This window comes from Haliotis rufescens, unplaced genomic scaffold, assembly GCF_023055435.1.
Source record: "Haliotis rufescens isolate VD_foot unplaced genomic scaffold, xgHalRufe1.0.p SCAF_10, whole genome shotgun sequence".
Taxonomy (NCBI): domain Eukaryota; kingdom Metazoa; phylum Mollusca; class Gastropoda; order Lepetellida; family Haliotidae; genus Haliotis; species Haliotis rufescens.
In genome coordinates this window covers 33,738,143-33,760,040 of record NW_025963780.1, presented here as the reverse complement: position 1 = coordinate 33,760,040, position 21,898 = coordinate 33,738,143, and the positions used below count along the sequence as shown (strand labels likewise).

General features: G+C 41.4%; 1 protein-coding gene across 4 annotated transcripts in view; it reads right to left on the bottom strand.

Annotated features, from left to right (window-relative positions):
- LOC124130993 (sorting nexin-13-like) overlaps positions 1-20,696 on the bottom strand; it is a 55,483-nt gene extending 34,787 nt beyond the window's left edge. For 2 of the 4 annotated variants that reach the window (XM_048389655.1, XM_048389652.1), the window contains exons 1-8: positions 20,590-20,696; positions 8,814-8,929; positions 6,748-6,847; positions 6,124-6,213; positions 5,518-5,639; positions 1,165-1,280; positions 732-836; positions 295-383 (exon numbers count right to left, since the gene is read on the bottom strand). In XM_048389655.1, the coding sequence (XP_048245612.1) occupies positions 295-383; positions 732-836; positions 1,165-1,280; positions 5,518-5,639; positions 6,124-6,213; positions 6,748-6,847; positions 8,814-8,929 (738 nt within the window). In that variant the 5' untranslated portion in view covers positions 20,590-20,696. Of the gene's footprint in view, positions 1-294; positions 384-731; positions 837-1,164; positions 1,281-1,459; positions 1,473-1,599; positions 1,644-5,517; positions 5,640-6,123; positions 6,214-6,747; positions 6,848-8,813; positions 8,930-20,589 lie in introns of those variants that run through there. The other 2 variants (XM_048389661.1, XM_048389658.1) reach the window with 2 other exon arrangements.
- Between the last annotated feature and the right edge of the window lie 1,202 nt (positions 20,697-21,898).

Below are 21,898 nucleotides of genomic sequence, written 5' to 3'. Positions count from 1 at the left end.
TAAGGGCTTTGCTACATGTTATCATTATAAGGACTAGTGGACTAGACACATAGGTTCAATCGCTGCTAGCATAATTGGATTTGTATTGTCTTCAGCAAAAGTTAGTAGCCTCAGGCCAGTGGACTAGCGTGAATATTGAAGGCTGCTGGGTAATGGAGATTGTGGACTGTGCACAGTAACCATGGTAACCATGGTAACCTGTATCTGCTGTTCAACATGACTGGATCGTCATGATCAAGCGAGGCGAACTTTCCTCCATCATCTAGTTCACACATTGTAAGGCAGATGACTTACCCTAACTACATATCTAAAGGGTTTGTTGTAGAAATCATCTTGTGGTAAAAGTAAGAATAAAATAACTTCGATCAGGTCTTGTAGATATTCTGAAACAAAGAACGGCAATGTAAGTAAACCATGATATAGATATAAATAGTAGGGGCGACTTTTGGGGCTATTTTCACGTTTGGGATTATAGTAAACCAACTTTAAGGTTGATATTTACATTAATCAATGCAATAGAAATAAATAAAGTATTGCTGACAATGTCAAAGTCAGCAATTTTCCTCCCTGTTGTGATTCAAAACAAACTCTATTGTGTATTACCTTTAAGGTTGATAATTATAATAATCAAAGAAATAGATATGATCACAGTTCCATGGAAGTGAATGCTGTTTTACAGTCTGTAAATATGGGCCCGACTAACACTTGGTTAATTGAGTAACTGTACTTACGCCTTTCTGCCTCGGGTGACAGACATACAAGATCACGACTCATGTTGTTTTCCATATTAACCTCAAGGTCAAAGAAAATACTTTCAAGATCGGCTGTTTCTCGTTCTGAAATAGAATTATCGCATAGGTAATAGGTTTTAGATTATAGACTCCTGGTAAACAACTAGAATAAAAAGTGACACATGTCTTATATAACGTCTGATACCACTGTATTAACAGGACCAACAAACAAGACAGCAATGCTAAAATACAATGATGAATTACATCTGAATTTTCGAGAATAAGGACTTAAATCCCAATTTTAAACAAAATAACACTGTTTTCTGAATTTGCCAGCTTAGGGTGCTTAGTTCGTAGTCCTAGATACATCTCTGTACATCTTCCATATGGTCAGTTCTGCTGTGGTAGGCCATGGTTTACTGTTCAGACTCACCTTCTTTGGGCAGTCTTGCCTTCTTGTCCACCGCTCGCCGGAACAGACGGATGTGTGAGGCAAAGTCGTCGACAAGTCGCTGGGTGAAGTGGGGCATCCAGTCTATCTCCTTCGCTCTGAAAGTCACAATGGTTGTTTACATATATTTTATAGTGGTCTCTTGTGTGAAAAACTATTAGCCAGACTTTGTCGGACATACAGGGTCTGAGACAATCATGTACCCACCAGTTGGAGAAGGTGATGATGGCCTTCTGGGCACACTGACATAGAGGGTCTGAGACAATCATGTACCCACCTGTTGGAGAAGGTGATGACAGCCTTCTGGATACACTGACATACAGGGTCTGAGACAAGCATGTACCCACCTGTTGGAGAAGGTGATGACAGCCTTCTGGACACACTGACATACAGGGTCTCAGACAATCATGGACCCACCTGTTGGAGAAGGTGATGATGGCCTTCTGGGCACACTGACATACAGGGTCTGAGACAATCATGTACCCACCAGTTGGAGAAGGTGATGACAGCTTTCTGGGCACACTGACATACAGGGTCTGAGACAAGCATGTACCCACCTGTTGGAGAAGGTGATGATGGCCTTCTGGGCACACTGACATACAGGGTCTGAGACAATCATGTACCCACCAGTTGGAGAAGGTGATGACAGCTTTCTGGGCACACTGACATACAGGGTCTGAGACAATCATGGACCCACCTGTTGGAGAAGGTGATGACAGCTTTCTGGGCACACTGACATACAGGGTCTGAGACAATCATGTACCCACCAGTTGGAGAAGGTGATGACAGCTTTCTGGGCACACTGACATACAGGGTCTGAGACAATCATGTACCCACCAGTTGGAGAAGGTGATGACAGCTTTCTGGGCACACTGACATACAGGGTCTCAGACAATCATGGACCCACCTGTTGGAGAAGGTGATGACAGCTTTCTGGGCACACTGACATACAGGGTTGAGACAATCATGTACCCACCAGTTGGAGAAGGTGATGACAGCTTTCTGGGCACACTGACATACAGGGTCTGAGACAATCATGGACCCACCTGTTGGAGAAGGTGATGATGGCCTTCTGGGCACACTGTCATACAGGGTCTCAGACAATCATGTACCCACCTGTTGGAGAAGGTGATGATGGCCTTCTTGGCACACTGACATACAGGGTCTGAGACAATCATGTACCCACCTGTTGGAGAAGGTGATGATGGCCTTCTTGGCACACTGACATACAGGGTCTGAGACAATCATGTACCCACCTGTTGGAGAAGGTGATGAAGGCCTTCTGGGCACACTGACATACAGGGTCTGAGACAAGCATGTACCCACCAGTTGGAGAAGGTGATGACAGCCTTCTTGGCACACTGACATACAGGCTCTGAGACAATCATGTACCCACCTGTTGGAGAAGGTGATGATGGCCTTCTGGACACACTGACGTACAGGCTCTGAGACAATCATGTACCCACCTGTTGGAGAAGGTGATGATGGCCTTCTTGGCACACTGACATACAGGGTCTGAGACAATCATGTACCCACCTGTTGGAGACGGTGATGATGGCCTTCTGGGCACACTGACATACAGGGTCTGAGACAAGCATGTACCCACCTGTTGGAGAAGGTGATGATGGCCTTCTGGGCACACTGACATACAGGGTCTCAGACAATCATGTACCCACCTGTTGGAGAAGGTGATGATGGCCTTCTGGGCACACTGACATACAGGGTTGAGACAATCATGTACCCACCTGTTGGAGAAGGTGATGATGGCCTTCTGGGCACACTGTCATACAGGGTCTGAGACAATCATGTACCCACCTGTTGGAGAAGGTGATGATGGCCTTCTTGGCACACTGATATACAAGGTCTGAGACAATCATGTACCCACCTGTTGGAGAAGGTGATGACAGCCTTCTTGGCACACTGACATACAGGGTCTGAGATAATCATGTACCCACCTGTTGGAGAAGGTGATGATGGCCTTCTGGGCACACTGACATACAGGGTCTGAGACAATCATGTACCCACCTGTTGGAGAAGGTGATGATGGCCTTCTGGGCACACTGACATACAGGGTCTGAGACAATCATGTACCCACCAGTTGGAGAAGGTGATGATGGCCTTCTGGGCACACTGACATACAGGGTCTGAGACAATCATGTACCCACCTGTTGGAGAAGGTGATGATGGCCTTCTGGGCACACTGACATACAGGGTCTGAGACAATCATGTACCCACCTGTTGGAGAAGGTGATGACCGTCTTCTGGGCACACTGACATACAGGGTCTGAGACAATCATGTACCCACCTGTTGGAGAAGGTGATGATGGCCTTCTGGGCACACTGACATACAGGGTCTCAGACAATCATGTACCCACCTGTTGGAGAAGGTGATGACAGCCTTCTGGGCACACTGACATACAGGGTCTGAGACAATCATGTACCCACCTGTTGGAGACGGTGATGACAACCTTCTTGGCACACTGACATACAGGGTCTCAGACAATCATGTACCCACCTGTTGGAGAAGGTGATGACAGCCTTCTTGGCACACTGACATACAGGGTCTCAGACAATCATGTACCCACCTGTTGGAGAAGGTGATGACCGTCTTCTGGGCACACTGACATACAGGGTCTCAGACAATCATGTACCCACCTGTTGGAGAAGGTGATGACAGCCTTCTGGGCACACTGACATACAGGGTCTGAGACAATCATGTACCCACCTGTTGGAGACGGTGATGACAACCTTCTTGGCACACTGACATACAGGGTCTGAGACAATCATGTACCCACCTGTTGGAGAAGGTGATGACCGTCTTCTGGGCACACTGACATACAGGGTCTCAGACAATCATGTACCCACCTGTTGGAGAAGGTGATGACAGCCTTCTGGGCACACTGACATACAGGGTCTGAGACAATCATGTACCCACCTGTTGGAGAAGGTGATGATGGCCTTCTGGGCACACTGACATACAGGGTCTGAGACAATCATGTACCCACCTGTTGTAGAAGGTGATGACCGTCTTCTGGGCACACTAACATACAGGGTCTGAGACAATCATGTACCCACCTGTTGGAGAAGGTGAATATGGTCTTCTTGGCACACTGACATACAGGGTCTGAGACAATGTTGTACCCACCTGTTGGAGAAGGTGATGATGGCCTTCTTGGCACACTGACATACAGGGTCTCAGACAATCATGTACCCACCTGTTGGAGAAGGTGAATATGGCCTTCTTGGCACACTGACATACAGGGTCTGAGACAAGCATGTACCCACCTGTTGGAGAAGGTGATGATGGCCTTCTTGACACACTGACATACAGGGTCTCAGACAATCATGTACCCACCTGTTGGAGAAGGTGAATATGGCCTTCTTGGCACACTGACATACAGGCTCTGAGACAATCATGGACCCACCTGTTGGAGAAGGTGATGATGGCCTTCTGGGCACACTGACATACAGGGTCTGAGACAATCATGTACCCACCTGTTGGAGACGGTGATGACAACCTTCTGGGCACACTGACATACAGGGTCTGAGACAATCATGTACCCACCTGTTGGAGAAGGTGATGATGGCCTTCTGGGCACACTGACATACAGGGTCTGAGACAATCATGTACCCACCTGTTGGAGAAGGTGATGATGGCCTTCTGGGCACACTGACATACAGGGTCTGAGACAATCATGTACCCACCTGTTGGAGACGGTGATGACAACCTTCTGGGCACACTGACATACAGGGTCTGAGACAATCATGGACCCACCTGTTGGAGAAGGTGATGATGGCCTTCTGGGCACACTGACATACAGGGTCTGAGACAATCATGTACCCACCTGTTGGAGAAGGTGATGACAGCCTTCTGGGCACACTGACATACAGGGTCTCAGACAATCATGTACCCACCCGTTGGAGAAGGTGATGACAGCCTTCTGGGCACACTGACATACAGGGTCTCAGACAATCATGTACCCACCTGTTGTAGAAGGTGATGACCGTCTTCTGGGCACACTGACATACAGGGTCTCAGACAATCATGTACCCACCTGTTGTAGAAGGTGATGACCGTCTTCTGGGCACACTGACATACAGGGTCTCAGACAATCATGTACCCACCTGTTGGAGAAGGTGATGATGGCCTTCTGGGCACACTGACATACAGGGTCTGAGACAAGCATGTACCCACCTGTTGGAGAAGGTGATGATGGCCTTCTTGACACACTGACATACAGGGTCTCAGACAATCATGTACCCACCTGTTGGAGAAGGTGAATATGGCCTTCTTGGCACACTGACATACAGGCTCTGAGACAATCATGGACCCACCTGTTGGAGAAGGTGATGATGGCCTTCTGGGCACACTGTCGGACATCTAGGGGGAAGCGGTCATGGTCACTGAGCTGTCTGTACCAGGTCTTGATGTAGTCTCGGATGGTGTAGTCCAACACCTGCACACATGGAAACATATCCAGCATGCATGTTTTGTTTGTATGTTTCATTTGTTTAATGTCGCACTCAGCAATATTGCAGCTATTTGACTTCAGTCTGTAAATAATCGAGTCTGGACCAGACAATCCACTGATTGATATTATGAGCAACAATCCATGCCAGTGGGATAGGATGACATGCAATGAATCAAAGCTCTGTTCATTAAGTTGCCTCTTACAACCAGCAAAGGTTGCTGGAGACCTATTCTAACCTGGAATCCCTACTGGGGAAGGATGCATGCTCACTATTCACTTGAGCAAAAAAATGAACAATTTATTAAATAGTGAGTCAGTTCTGACAAAAGGCTGACCATGTAATAAACATTTGCAATAATAAACATCTTAAATGTTTATTCTACCAAATTTACCAAAGATACATACAACAAATCGCTGTATCGTAACAAGGATAACTGACAGGAAGATATCATAATGCTTGACGACCTACCTCTTGGAGGGCATCGTCGATGATACTGGCGCCTGTCATTCTTTTGTCAAAGTTTTTCAACTTCGTTGTCTGTTCCATCCTTGCTTTTATCTAAAACATTTAAAGAATTGTTTCTATTCTGGAAACTTTAGTCTCAACTTAAAATGAAGCCTCAGCTCAGTGAGCAGTCTGTCCAAGGGTATTCAATCTGGTTTTGTTTGGAGTTGATTCGTAATCTAGCAGTGTTTGATATAACGGGCAATGATCTATGGTATCGGGGAATGAGAACACACCATCAACCAACTCACTGAGCCCAACTACACGATCTATTAAGTCACTTTACGACCAGCAAATAGTTGTCAGGGGTCCAATTCTACTTCCCCCCCCCAGGGGACTGTGGTCTGAATTTAAGGCTTGATAATGATATTAATCAATGTAATATAACTGAATAAAGTACCGCTGACAAACTCAAAAATAATAAATGACAGGTAAAATAGAACTTGACTCCGGGAATTACAGTGACATAGATCATGTGGGCACCGGGCTGATAGTCAGGATTTCAGTTTGGTTCATTTTCAAGGATACTGCCTGAGCTGTCATCGAAAATGTTCGGAGATATTTTGCCAGGTAGGCAGCATTGTTTACCTTCTGCACAGCCCTCTGCGGCCGCCGGACACCTGTGACCGTGTCGTCAAGATCCTCCTGGGACATCACCTTGCCGTAGGCGTAGACGATCACCATACTCCTGCATACACACAACAGCATGAAGCCAGCAGTACAACTGCCGCATTCGACGTAATAAGCGCCCCGCTCTAATAAGCGCCCACGGCGATATTACTTAATATATTGGCTAGTGAACAACCCCAATTAGCACCCCTTCCGATTGATCAATGAACACAAGACTTACTTATTCGTGTATATTACGCACTCGTGCATTATATGCACCTTTAATTATGGGCAATTAAATTCTGGAAAATACATCTGTCATGTATAATACGCACAGACTTTTCTTAAGTATCATTTCAGGCTGTCAGCATAAACCACAACATTTACGATCTTTCAACTCTGTTTTTTTCTCACTAAAATTATATTCTAATAAGAGTCCCCTATTTCTAATTTTGAGAGCACCCTGGGCGCTTATTACGTTAAATACAGTATATCAGTCAACATGACACAGACATTTGTACCAAGTTGTCTGGGATGTATCTATGATTCTAAGCTAAGTGCCCATGACAAAGTAGACACAATTTATGGATAACAACTTCTTTATTTACTTTGAAGGCGACTGCCACAAGTCCATGCAGATGACGGATGAATTGTTTGATGGGCATTACTTAGAAGTTTACGGATGACAAAGTAGACACAATTTATGGATAAATTCTGGATAAATTCAGTAAACAAAGAAGATGCACAGGTGTACCGTTGAATCGCAACATCACTAATATTCATGCTTTTGAAAAACGCAATATAACAGTATTTTCCTAACATGTTGTGATACATATTCATTTGTATTTCATATCGGTGTATATTGGTAGTACCACAACACCTCCATGAATGAAGCTTGCCAAAACACTTTCATAGTGAGCTATTGTGCAGGGTAAGGTGGTTTACCCCAAACAAGTAATTGTTTTCATTGAGGCCTTGCATGGCCATGTTAGCAGGAAATTAACCTGTTTCTATTGGCTCATGAAACTTACCCCAACCCGTGTCAGTGAGGTGAGGTGAAATTGGGTTTAACGTCGCGTCCAAGATTATTGCATTTATATAGCGATGTGCATGCATGTGTTTGAGTGTGTGTGTGGGGCTGCTTGTACTGGTCCAAACTGATGCCGATTTATAGTGTAGGCTCACTAAGATATCTTGCCGCTATTTAACATGAATACCCCACTCAGACACAGTATACTGACTCCGAGTTGACCAGTCCTTGTTTTAGCCCTTTAATGCCGAGCGCCAGACAGGCTAACAGCAAGTACCATCTTTTAACGTCTTTTGGTTTGACGCGGCCGGGCATCGAACCCCGGACCTTCCGCTCTCGGGGCGGACGCTCTACCACAAGACCACGGAGTCGGTCTCCAACACGTGTCAGTACTGTTACAATACTTGTAACAACACAAACATTCAAGTTCAGGTCATCAAGTCTGTTGCATATTTCATAAGTTTACATTAGCCAAAATGTCAGCCCGTCAATGCCAGGACGTGGATTAATTGAGAAGTCCCTTACATGCCTAGCACTATCATTGTTTGTATTAGGGGTGGTTATTGGCTCTATTTTCACTATTGTGATTCTATTGTACTCGTAGCCCACACTAGTACAATAGTATTTCAACAGTTGTCAACTATTATAATAGTATTGTGATAGTAGAAAGGCTAATCAATGTAATAGAAATGAATAAAGTATTGCTGAAGTCAGCCATTTTCCTCCCTGTCACTAAAGGGAAGTACCTCTAATCTGAAATAGTCTAAAAGCATGCAAGGAAACACACAGGTGGGTTTGAAATTTGCATAATTTACGTTTTATTTAAAACTAATTGCAACTATCGAAACTAGATTGTAATGCATTCTATCGACAATACTACTGACATGGCAAAATACCTATTAATATAGTACTATCGTAGGGCAAAGAATTGCAACAGTTCGATAGTTCAATATCTTGTTACAGTCAGGTTACATTCCAAGTTGAATACTAAATGAATAAATGTTGTCTGACTTACCCCGCTGCAAAAGCAAGGGCATAGACGGCAAACAGCAGCCCGACACTGCCGAAAGACAGCAGAAACAGTCCTGCAGCTAGCGTCAGCCATTTCCAGCCACCTTCCAACATCATCATCTGAAACAACACAACAATCAGTCAACACCTTCATCTGGAACCACACAACAATCATTGAGTGAGTGAGTGAGTATTTTCTTGAGTAAAGTGCGCACTTTTCCCCCCAAAAACACAGCTGTGTAGAAGGTGGTGCGCATTATGCACGAAATAATGAGTTTTGATAGTTTTTTCCCCAAGGAAAGATATTACCATGAGCACGTAACACCGGAAATACCATGTCAACAAATCCATACTGAAGTACGCAAATTAATCATGTAATTACACTGCCTGGCTATGAAAAGTGTTCTTTTGTATATCTGGACTTATGTATGTAACTTATTTCATTAATTTTATTCAAAATTCCTTTTAATATTAATGCTTAAATTCAAGGTACTTTTCAACGTGTCATGCACAGGTTTGTATGAACCTGAGTGAGTGAGTGAGTGAGTGAGTGAGTGAGTGAGTGAGTTAAACAGTATTCCAGTTATATCACGGCGTGTCAGCCTAATGTGGGAGGAAAGCCTGAGGCGATGCAGGTCTTAGACGTTTACCACTTCGGTGAAACCCACGAGCACGGGTATGGTGCTGACAAACCTAGAAACATAATCGGGTCAAACTGGGATTTGAACTCAGCAATTATAGTTTTCTGTTGTGCCAAAGGGACGCAGCTCTGCACAGCAAATTGCAGCGCCTTAGAAGACTGGTTTACCTCTGCCCCCCCTAATAATTTATGAACTTCAGCCAAAGTCTGAACCACTTTTATGCTTGTCTAAACCAAGTGTGAAAAGCGTCTGAATTAACGTTTCCTTGCAAATACTCCGGGCTGGTGAATCATGAATGTAACTAGCCCGTCTTGAAAGTTGCAGGTCACATTTATAACTACCTGCTTCAGAGGATGAGGTGAAATGGGGTTTAACGTCAAGTCCAAGATTATTGCACTTATATAGCGACGTGTATGTACGTGTGAGTGTTTGTGTGGCTGCTTGTACTAGTCCGGACTGATGCGGATTTATAGTGCTAGCTCACTGAGATACCATGCCGCAGTTTAACATGCATACCCCACTCAGACACAGTATACTGACTCCGAGCCGACCATTCCTTGTTTTAGCCCCTTAATGCCGAGCACCAGACAGGGTAACATCAAGTACCATCTTTTAACGTCTTTTGGTATGATGCGGCTGGGGATCGAACCCCGGACCTTCCGCTCTCGGGCGGACGCTCTACATCAAGACCACGGAGGCGGTCACCTGCTTCAGAAGATACCAGGAATCATCATCAATAGTCTCAGATCTAATTTACTCTCTGCCCTGAACATTTACAGCCTGATAATCACAAACATAGCCCTTGCTCCAGGTAAGTCACATATCAATGTCTCCTTCAGCAAAATGTTGCTACTACAGCGTTAGAAACAAACAGTTTTTGTCTACTTGTCCTTATAATGATAACATATAGCAAAACCCTTCAAAAGGGCAAATTTCTACTCGTCCTTTTGATACCTTAACTATTGGGCAGTATGGCAAGGACTATAGGACTAGTGCCAGTTTCTACCGCTGTACTAAATAGTTTGTCAGATAGGACTAAATATCATCTACTCTGACAGAAATAACTTCTTTCAGTGGCATTTAGAAGTTGGTGTGATGAAGAAAGACAAGTTCTATGGATGAACAACTTCTTTATTACAATTAGTGCGACGTTTCGGTGTAGATCCTAACACCTTTATCAAGCAAGTGATAAACTTCCTCACTTGCTTGATAAAGGTGTTAGGATCTACAACGAAACGTGGGCAGGCAGGCAGCTATTTGACACTCAACTGAAGTCCACACAAAAGCAACATTACCATTACTTGATGAAACGTGGAGCCCAGCTGAAGTCATTCTACTAATACCTGCATCACTGAAGCTGACTTTGTATAGCAGGCACAGGTATTGAGGTAACGCAAATCAATAAAATCAATAGGCTCTCCTTAAAGTGAGATCTGCAGTTACATGGTTCAGGGAATTCATATACTTCAATCATTTGTAGGAATAATTGGCCTAGTTTAGTTAATCATGTTGATGGCGGTGACGGTAAACATAGTAACGGTGCAATTGTATTGAAAATAAATATCAAAAATATTAATCTATGATCAAAAGATGAGCCGGCCATGCTGGGGCCATTCCATAGCCATGCTAACCATGGCAATTTCACACTGGCTTAGAAACACATATACCACTCTTACTTCCTTTGTTGTGATATTCCAGCCACTTGAACCAGACAATCCAGTGATTGATATCATGAGCAATGATCCACGTCATTGGAGCACCATGACACATACATAGTCAACCAAATCATCGATCCTGACAGCAATATCAGTTTCGTCACCTCGTACTACAATGAGTGAGTGCGTATGGTTTTACCCCGCTTTTAGCAATATTCCAGCAATATCACAACGGGTGACACCAGTAATGGGCTTCACACATTGTACCCATGTCGGGAATCGAACCCGAGTCTTCGGCGTGATGAGCGAACGCTTTAACCACTAGGCTACCCGACCACCCCTCGTACTACAAGCATATGTTGCCGGGGACCACTTCTGACCATATCTCCCCACGGGTCCATACACAACAAAATACCTCTCACCGGTTGCTGGTAACATTATTCATTACAGAGGTCAGAGCTCCAGATAACTTTTTGAGCAATTTTTTCACTCTTTTCATCACTCTATTGGGTTTTTCCCCAAATTAGTGAACATATTAAGATTTAAAAAAAAATTAAAATAAAGAATGGGTTTTATTGAATATATTTGTTTCAGGGTCTGTATGACAGACTAAGGCCTTTTCAAGACAAACTCTTAACTTCAAGGCCTTTTCAACCTCAAGCTTTGTGAGCACCCTGAGCATGAAGTATCACACTCAGAATTGAAATTAAACCAGTCTTACTATGGACAATAGAAAAAATAACGATATAGCAAAATGTCTCCTGTGAAGTACGAGTAAATCAGCACATGAGTCACACACAGAGCCCAATCAGCTGTCAATAGGTTGGTAAACATGACAAATGCTTCACACCTGTTATCGAGATATAATCAATATTGCCATGTGCTAGTGATACCTGTTTCTACAACAATATGGAAATGCATTCATTTCCAAATCAAATCTGTATATGTGAAGTGTATCAGGGAGTAAATGGAGAATTGACTTGAATAATCAAACATCTGCGTCACACTTGACAAAAGTACATTTTACTCAGAAATAAGCTTGAAACTGGCTGCAGATAGACGGCCAGAGCCATTGGGTATTTGAATCAATGATTCAACCAATATGGGCCAGATTGTCTGACAAGTGTTTTACTTTTAATCCGACTACAAACAGGGTTAGAAACTAACAGTTTTCGTCCACTAGTCCTTATAATGATAACATAAGTGAGTGAGTGAGTATGGTTTTACGCTGCTTTTAGCAATATTCCAGCAATATCACGGCGGGGGACACCAGAAATGGGCTTCACACATTGTACCCATGTCGGGAATCGAACCCAGGTCTTCAGCCTGACGAGTGAATACTTTAACCACTAGGCTACCCGACCGCCCTTATGATAACATAAAAAGCAAAACCCTTTGAAATGGCAAATTTCTTCTAGTCCTTATGATACCTTTACCATTGGGCAGTTTGGCAAGGTCTATAGGACCAGTGCCAATTTCTAATGCTGCTACAAAGATGACTTCCACTTTTCTGGATCAAGTTCATTGGTATTACCTAAGTCTACATGATCAAGTAAAATAACAAGTCCATAAAAACTAAGCAAGGTCTATCATGACTTAAAGTGCCAAGGAAAAAATAGTTTCTGGCAAACAATTTGTGAATGTGACACAATAGAGGAGAGCGAAATGGGGGTTAACGTCACTTAACAAGAGTCATCAGAAAGATGACATATCCCCCCGGCAGCTGTCTGTAAAGTAATCACAAGTAAATGTGCAATTCTGTATGTAATGAGTCAAGAGTTGAATGTTCTTGAAGAAGCATACATTGTTTACCCACAAAAGATCCACCATGGTCGCATCCAAATGAAATGGAAAGTAAAACAAGAGTGTTTTTTTGGTTGTTTTTTTATGCAAACAAATGACAAATTACAAGAAACAATAACTAAACAAGCACTTAGTCAATGAAGTCATCTATATCCCCCACCCATTTAACACGTTATGGTACCAAACCAGGTAACTGACCCAACATTTTTCTTAGCCCATGTCAAAATAGCAGCAATGGAAATTCTAAAATTATAAACATTTCTAAAACTCCTTAATATCAAATGGCACCAGTTCAGTATGTGCTTTATATACAGACATGCAATGTTTGGCAAGGAAATATTTATCAGTTTATTTGTTATACTCCATAAGTGAACCCACCCTATATTAAAACTTAAATCCAACTTGTTGCCATGGAAACGTAAAAAAATAAAAAATTATAAAATTCCTAAATAGCAAAAGGCACCAGTTCAGTATGTGCCTGGTAGACATGCAAAGTTTTGTAAGAAAGTATTTATCAGTTTATTTGTTATACTCCATAAGTGAACCCACCCTATATTAAAACCTAAGTCCAACTTGTTGCCATGGAAACGTAAAAAATAAAAAAAATAAAAATTCCTAAATAGCAAAAGGCACCAGTTCAGTATGTAGTTTAAACCTATGAAAAGTAACATGGAGAAATATTCAACAGTTTTTGAGTACTGTTCTAACAGTTCGTTTTACCCGTTTGTTCGCAATATCCGTGTTTGTTATATCCGTGATCTACTGTATTTAGTTTATCACCATGTATTATTTGGTATAATGCCTTCATGAATATAACTTGTACTGGAGAAGTCTAAACATAAGCCTTCTTGGCTTGTTAACCTATCAAGAGATCATTGATGAAAAATATGTTTAAACCAGAAGATTCTTGCTGTCAGTTGATACAAAACATAATAAGTACCCTGGGTGCTTAGTGTGGCTTTACCTGGGCAAGAGCAGTTTGCCAATACAGGTTGCAAGAAGTCTGCCAACTTAAGCTTTCACAAACCAAATATGTGTTGTTGGTTTGTCTTCACTTCTCTCAAATGCCATTTTGTAACAGGCATGAATAAAAATCATTTGATATCTATGCAGTATCTGACTGGTTGTATGCGATCAAAATCGTGTTTGAAAACACTAAGATATTGGCCAAAATATTATTGAGACTAGAGATCAATGATTTTTCTCAGCAACAGTTTGTTAAACTTCACAAACTAGCATGTAAATTGTGTTAACACATTCACATACACAAACATGATTGTAAATCCCCCACCATGTTTACAAAAGTGGGTGTTGCATATTTAAACCTAGACTGACATCATTATATGATCAAGTCTCTGAAGTGAACATATCTTACAGCATGTACAGAAATTTGTTTGTTTATTAAATTATACAAATATAATGAAAAGGGGGCCAGAGACTCTCTTCATTTGCAGAAACTGCATTAATCTAGACTTGCCAGACTTTAAAGAGTTGCATGGGCTGTATTGAATACTTAGTTTTGGGTCTGTATAACAGGCTACTGCATTAATCTAGACTTGCCAACATTATAGACTTGCATGGGCTGTATTGGATATATTTGTATGAGGGTCTGTATGACAGACTAATTAAAACCATAAACAATGTGACAAGATAATTTTTTCAAAGAGATTAAACAGAAGTCAAAAAACATTGTTCAAACATTGATGACACTAAACCATTTTGGATTATAGTTACTGGGCAATTATACAGCTTGTCTAGAATGCTGTGAGTGAGTGAGTGAGTGAGTGAGTGAGTGAGTGAGTGAGTGAGTGAGTGAGTGAGTGAGTGAGTGAGTGAGTGAGTATTCCAGTTATATCGTGGCGTGTCAGCTTAATGTGGGAGGAAAGCCCGAAGTGATGCAGGTCTCAGACATTTACCACTTTGGTGAAACCCACGAGCACGGGTATGGTGCTGACAAACCTAGAAACATAATCGGGGCGAACAGGGATTCGAACCCACAATCATAGGTTTCTGGCGTGTCCAAGGGACGCAACTCTGCACAGCGAATCGTGGCGCCTTAGACGACTGGGCCACCCATGCCCCCCTAGACTGCTGTGTAATGCACACAAGAAAATACAGACTATTATGTCTATTTTCAGTCTTAGCATGCTAGTGCTTGTGAAGATTAATTACGCCTTGGTCTATAAGTTGGTCAGGGGGAGCTCATTGGAGCAAGGCACTTAATACAGCGAACATGGTAATAAATTCAAGTACTTCTGTTAAAAATCACTGAATTTTCAACATGTTCAAGCACTAATTTTCAAATAAGATTTTCCAAAACTAATGCTTAAATTCAAGGTACTTTTCAACATGTCATGCACTGGTTTGTATGAACCTGAGTGAGTGAGTGAGTGAGTGAGTGAGTGAGTGAGTGTGAGTGTGTGAGTGAGTGAGTGAGTGAGTGAGTGAGTGAGTGAGTGAGTGAGTGAGTGTGTGTGTGTGAGTGTGTGTGTGTGTGTGTGTGTGTGTGTGTGTGTGTGTGTGTGTGTGTGTGTTGATTAATGCTGTACTCAGCAAAATTGCAGTTACATGTCAATGGTCTGTAAATAATGAGTCTGGATCAGGCAATCCAGTGATTAATATCATGAACATTGATCCATTCAATTGGGATGCAATGACATGCATCAACCAAGTCAGCGAGCCTGACCACCCGATCCCGTTAGTCGCCTCTTACGACTAGCATAGTCTCCTTTTAAGACCCTTTCTAACCCAGATCTTCACGGGCATGTGAGTGAACTTGGATTCAACTTAGTTGGCTGTTATGACAAGCATTGTATACTGAGGGACTTTTCATGCTGCCTGCAGTCCCCACAATCTCCAAGAATGAAATTGGTTGTATGTCGTCACAGTCTGCAATATTTAATTCTGCAATCACCACAGGTAGAACCCCCATAGCACTTCATCTAAAGAACTCTCCAGAATGCCTCATTCGTCATTGTCAGAATTCCACTAAACATGCCACATATATATAATCTGTTAATGTAGAGTCATAATGTCAACCTAATAACACTGCTCTGCATGTAAACATGGTGATATCTCATTAATGCATGAAGTTGTATCTACTGCTATGTGTTATTTATCGTAGTTGATAGTGATTAATCAATAGATGGGATATACACTTACATTCTTCCCTGTCCCTCTGCATACTTTGTTAATGATCAAAAGACTTTTGTCTTGTGCTGTTATGACATATAAATATTGATATATGAAGACCGGAAGGCCTAAACATTAATTGATATTGATTTTCCAGTTTATATGCAACAAAATTCAAAATAAATCAGTTTTTTTAATAGTGGGCGACTAAAGTTCACTATAAATGCACAAAAGTGTTAAAAATTGAGGTTTATTAGGGCTGGGATGGGTAAGTTGGGTAAGTCGGGTACTCAGGTTGGGTGGGCACCGAGCACGACCCGGTTACCCGGACCCGTGCTTTGTCACATAATATATTTACATATATTTTACGACAAAAATTATCTAAAACTGTATGGTTACACTACAAGTCACTAATGTTCGTATTTCATTCCTTCTGACTTTTATATGTTTGGATAAGAATAAAACTTCAGTCAACTTCAGTGTATGCATGACCAGATCGTTTTATACGTTTATCTAAATACATATTGCCAGGCCTCAGTCAAACTATTCCCAATCAGATATTTTGTACACAACTCTTGAGATCTACTGTGGGTACATGGGTAGGGTTGGATAATAGCAGGGTGGATACCCAGGAAGTAATTTTGGACTCATCCCAGCCCTAGTAATTATGCAGCGTGCTGTTATAATAATAGGCTTGAGAAGTTTTTCATGCCTATTTGTGCACAAGCAACTCAAAATAATAGGGTAATGGTGATTTATTTTAGCTATTTTAGACAAATATGCAGCTCATCTGCCCTGTCCCATTTTAATAAGGACCCTGCTGCTAACAGCTGCGTTACTTTACCAGCTCAAAGGGAAAGTTACATTTCAGGAAAACTAACATCATCTTGTTTTCCTATAGCTTAACACTTGAATCACCCTTAACAGGCATGGTAGTCAATGTCATGAGGTATGCCACCTGGCCCTATCTGTATGCAAAAGGAAATATTTAGTTGAGTACTTTCACTTTCATAATATAATTATGATAATGAGAACTGATAACTCCCTTTTCATAACCAGCAGGGCACTTTTGACTACGCTTGTCGTAAAAAGTGACTGACGGGATCGAATGGTCAGGCTCGCTGACTTGGTTGATGCATGTCATCGATCCCAATTGCGTGGATCGATGCTCATGATATTAATCACTGGATTGTCTGGTCCAGACTCGATCATTTACAGACCACTGCCAGGTAGCTGGAATATTGCTGAGTGCGGCCTTAAACAACAAACAAAGCTTAAGCATCACTTTCGTAACACAACTAATTGGTCGTGTTGAGCCACTGCAAGAAAATAAACCTTTCTCTCCAGTATGCAAGGATATATCTACAAATCTAAACTAGGTGCCCCTGGCAGGCAAAGTTGGAAAAACTGGTTGTTTTGTCATAAAAATGGGATTTTTTAAAAGGTAATAACTTCTTAAATTCAGAGGTATTATGAGATTGCATTTAACATGTTTAATGCAATAATATAAAATGAAGCATTAAGAACTGTTCCCATTTTTGGGTCTTGTTTTTTATGTGAATACAGGTTACTTCTACAAAGAAAAAAATTAGTTATTAGTTACTAGTAGTGGGACGATACACCAATGCATCGGTGGATCGCAATTGTTTACTTCTCGATACAAGCATCAATCACAATTGCACACTAAGTAAAAAGTATCGATTCTAACCCTAAATGTATTCTTGTATAAAGGTTACACCAAACACTAATTATAAAGTGAAAATGAGAAGAGAAAACATACATATTTTCATCCATTGCGCCAACAGTAATTTGTTTGTGTGCAAGGTATTTGGCAATCCTGTCTATGAAAAAGCTATGTGATACGTATCGGATCGTGAGCAATGTATCCTGATACGTATCGGATTGCACAGTTGGTGTATCGTTCCAGCCGTGTTAGTTACATATATATATATATATAAATACATTGTGATATGACTCTGGAATTTTTTAGTTAAAACTTTGGAATTTTTAACGACATTTGCTGCAGACTATAGGCTGAGTATCTGCTTCTGAGCACATCTAGAAAAATCCCTAAGTACTACAGTCTAGGTATGGTACTTGGGATTCAGTTTTTTCCAGGTGTTCTTATCATGCTTATATTTGCAAAAGCTATTAATCTGCATGGGATCTGTTGATTTTATGTTTGCAACTTATCACCTTATCTTACATATTATGACAAACATCTCTGTGGTGTATATATTTAATAGGACTTCAGAAAAAGGTCAATATCTCATCACATCAGCGAAATGTTGCATCCAAAAGAAGAATAGTCAATAGGCATTTGATAATGTTCGCCAACCAATTAGACTTAAGTAACCCCAAAATTTGGAAAATATGGTTAGAGTGATATTTCCAACAGAAACTTGAATTGAAATGTTGAACTTATGAACCTTTCAAAAGTTGTGCTCTTGTGTCTAGAATTTGTTATTTTTGGAAACTTCTATTCTGATACTCACACCTTCAGTTGAATATGATTGAGCAGTCCATGGTCAGATTGTTTTGGCAATATATGTTGTGTTATTCTGATTTGAGTTATTGTGTTTAAACGTTATTTCAAACTTCAGCATAAGAGTGAGTGAGTTTGGTTTAACGCCGCTTTTAACACTATTACCAGTTACAGTTATATCACGGCGTGTCAGCTTAATGTGAGAGGAAAGCCCGAAGTGATGCAGGTCTCAGATGTTTACCACTTCGGTGAAACCCATGAGCACGGGTATGGTGCTGACAAACCTAGAAACGTAATCGGGGCAACCGGGATTCGAACCCACAATCATAGGTTTCTGGCGTGCTCAAGGGACGCAACTCTGCACAGCGAAAATCGCGGCGCGTCAGACGACTGGGCCACCCTTGCCCCCTTCAGCATAAGATAATGTGGTAGTGTGTGTACATATGCTGGTAAAACAGAGGCAGTTTGTATCATCATAACCATGTCAATGGCAGTGAGTGTGCACAATATACAGTATACCAAATTGTACAATGAATTTGGAATTTACTCCATTCTGATTGGACAATCAGAGGCTATTAAATCACAATAAACCCCCTCTGAAACAGCTGGTTTGATGGCCACATCACCACGGAAGCTAATATTCCTAGAATAGTACTATTTTCAGTCATTGTCGGTAGGCATATTTCAATAACTATATCTACAATTACAGGTTACAAAATGCAAAGATGCGGTTTCTACAATATTCAAAGGATGTTGCAATACATTTCGTGCAGAAAACACGATAGAAATCTACAAAGGGAATGTATTTACGTTTTGGAGACAACAGAGAGCTTGGAATTTGGGCACTTTTTTATATACGACTGTGACGTCATATCTTTTGCGTCACAATGAGCGATATGACGTCATGATGGTGACGTGTGATGTAGAGCGAAAGCCTTGCAAAGCTTGCTTTGTTTTCTTTAGGGATGCCCACCTCATGTTAGCTTACCAAGTTGCCGTGCTTATATGCTTTAAATGCCTGTCATATGTTCGAGTTAAGTATTACATGTAAACAAACTGCTTGAGTATATACAGCGCCATAATAAGTTCGGTGATTCCGTAACTCAGATCGATAACCCACTCAAAACACTGGACTCAACCCATGCCGCTTCACTCACAATATTTGCTAACACCAAAGAGTTCGCGTTTTACTTAGTCACGGTAGAAAGGAGATAAACATACTATGTTTTCAATGTAGAGTTAGGTCACCTGTAGATTTAATCGCACTAAATTGAAGTTGGAACCGAACACGCAGCGTGACTCCTAAATATAGAGTTGCCTCCCTGGATTATTACCAGCCAGGGTAGTGTTATCCAATGGGTTTATCTCAAAGTTGCTGTTAAAATCAAATGTTTACATGAACAAATAGAGACTGTTCAATGCCACTGCTACAATGACATGGAAATGTGAGTTTGTGATTTGTATCAAAATAGTCTTCCACAACAACACAGAAATACATAGTATGATGTTAAAGACAATAACATTCTTCATGTCAAAGTAGAATGGCAAAGGACAAATAGATCTAGTATTTTAACAGTAAAAATCTAAAATTTCATCTCATTCTGAAACAGTGTATAGATTGCAACACAGTGTCATCTGGCTCTGTATCTTGTTCACAAAGTTACATTCGTTTTGATATGCAAACCTGTAGTTATGTCAATATTTCACTGATGGTTGTCAACTAGAATAGCCTGACAAGATCTCTTTAGATTTTATTTAATTATGGCCGTGACATTAGTCACTACTGTCGATCTCCCAGGACAGATAGGAAAACCCGACAACCAAAACTGTGTAGAGTTATAGAGACGGAATAACACGAAACGAATTATAACACGTAGGCACATGGAAGATTTATCGATACGCTCTTCATGAACGAGCTGTCAAAATTAACTTCACATCACAATTGGCGAGATCTAGAGGCACAGCCTCCTTCTTACAACCTGTCGATACTGTCAACAAGTCTCTGACTACGTCAGCTATGTGGGACTATTATTTTCATTTTGAAACATGCGATCGACGTATTACCTTTGTGTCAGCTACATCAACGCGTTGTAATAACAGAGTATTCGTTCTGTCATGACCACAGGTTAATTTGTTGATGCAGAGGTGTTTTCTTGTCTTCGGCCATGTCTGTGAACCTTGATACTAAAATGAACCAATAATAGCGTTTGTTTCAAAACGCTACTGTGTAGAAAGAAAGGCCGCCATTGGTTAGAAGGATGCGTAAAGGGAAGTAACTCGGGCCCTTTATGTAAAGAGGCGTGTGTAAAATCCATAACGAGCCATTGAGAATCCGATCGCGAGTATCTTCGTTCGGACATGTTGTTTGTGTAACAAATGATCGACTTCAATGGTGAGGATAAGAAATAATTTGCAATATAACATCTCTTTTCATATGTTATCTCTGGATTTATACCAGTTACTATAAATATAAATTATGAACTAGGTGAAACCGTGATGCGAACGCATTTTTCACTGGCACATTTTGCATGACGAGTTTAACAGACAACAAGAAGAAGAAGAACAAGAAGAAGAAGAAGAAGAACAACAACAACAACAACGACAAGAAGAAGAACAACAACATCATCATCATCAACAACAACAATAATATTGTTGATTTATATTGCGCTTAATCCTACACGAGAATGGCTGCTCAAAGCGCTACAACGAAGATTAATTAAAATAATTAATGTAAACTTATGGGCACCTAAGCAAAACGTCACCGATTTCTCGGGCGAAAACGGCACCTCATTTGGGGAAAACGGCTACCATTTCTCGGGCGAAAACGGCACTTCTATTTTTAATAACGATAAGAACGATTCATGTAGTGGTATATATGATTTATTTACAGGCTTTACTGTGTTATGTTGTAGAATATATGATTTATTGACATTGTCATTGTCTTGTCTGGATTTGTTATAGAAAACATTTTTTCCTTGTGTAAGTTAACTTGAATAAGAAATGAATAATCTTATTTGCGCCCCCCTCCCCCAGTTATATCACGGCGTGTCAGCTTAATGTGGGAGGAAAGCCCGAAGTGATGCAGGTCTCAGACGTTTATCACTTCGGTGAAATCCACGAGCACGGGTATGGTGCTGACAAACCTAGAAACATAATCGGGGCGAACCGGGATTCGAACCCACAATCATAGGTTTCTGGTGTGCCCAGGGGACGCAACTCTGCACAGCGAATCGCGGCGCCTTAGACGACTGGGCCACCCGTGCTCCCTCTACCATCTACAACCTCTCACCCGATGACCGGTATGCATCATCCATCACAGCAATAGTTTATGTAATTGTAATTACTTATGTTGCTATTTCCATGGAAGTATCGC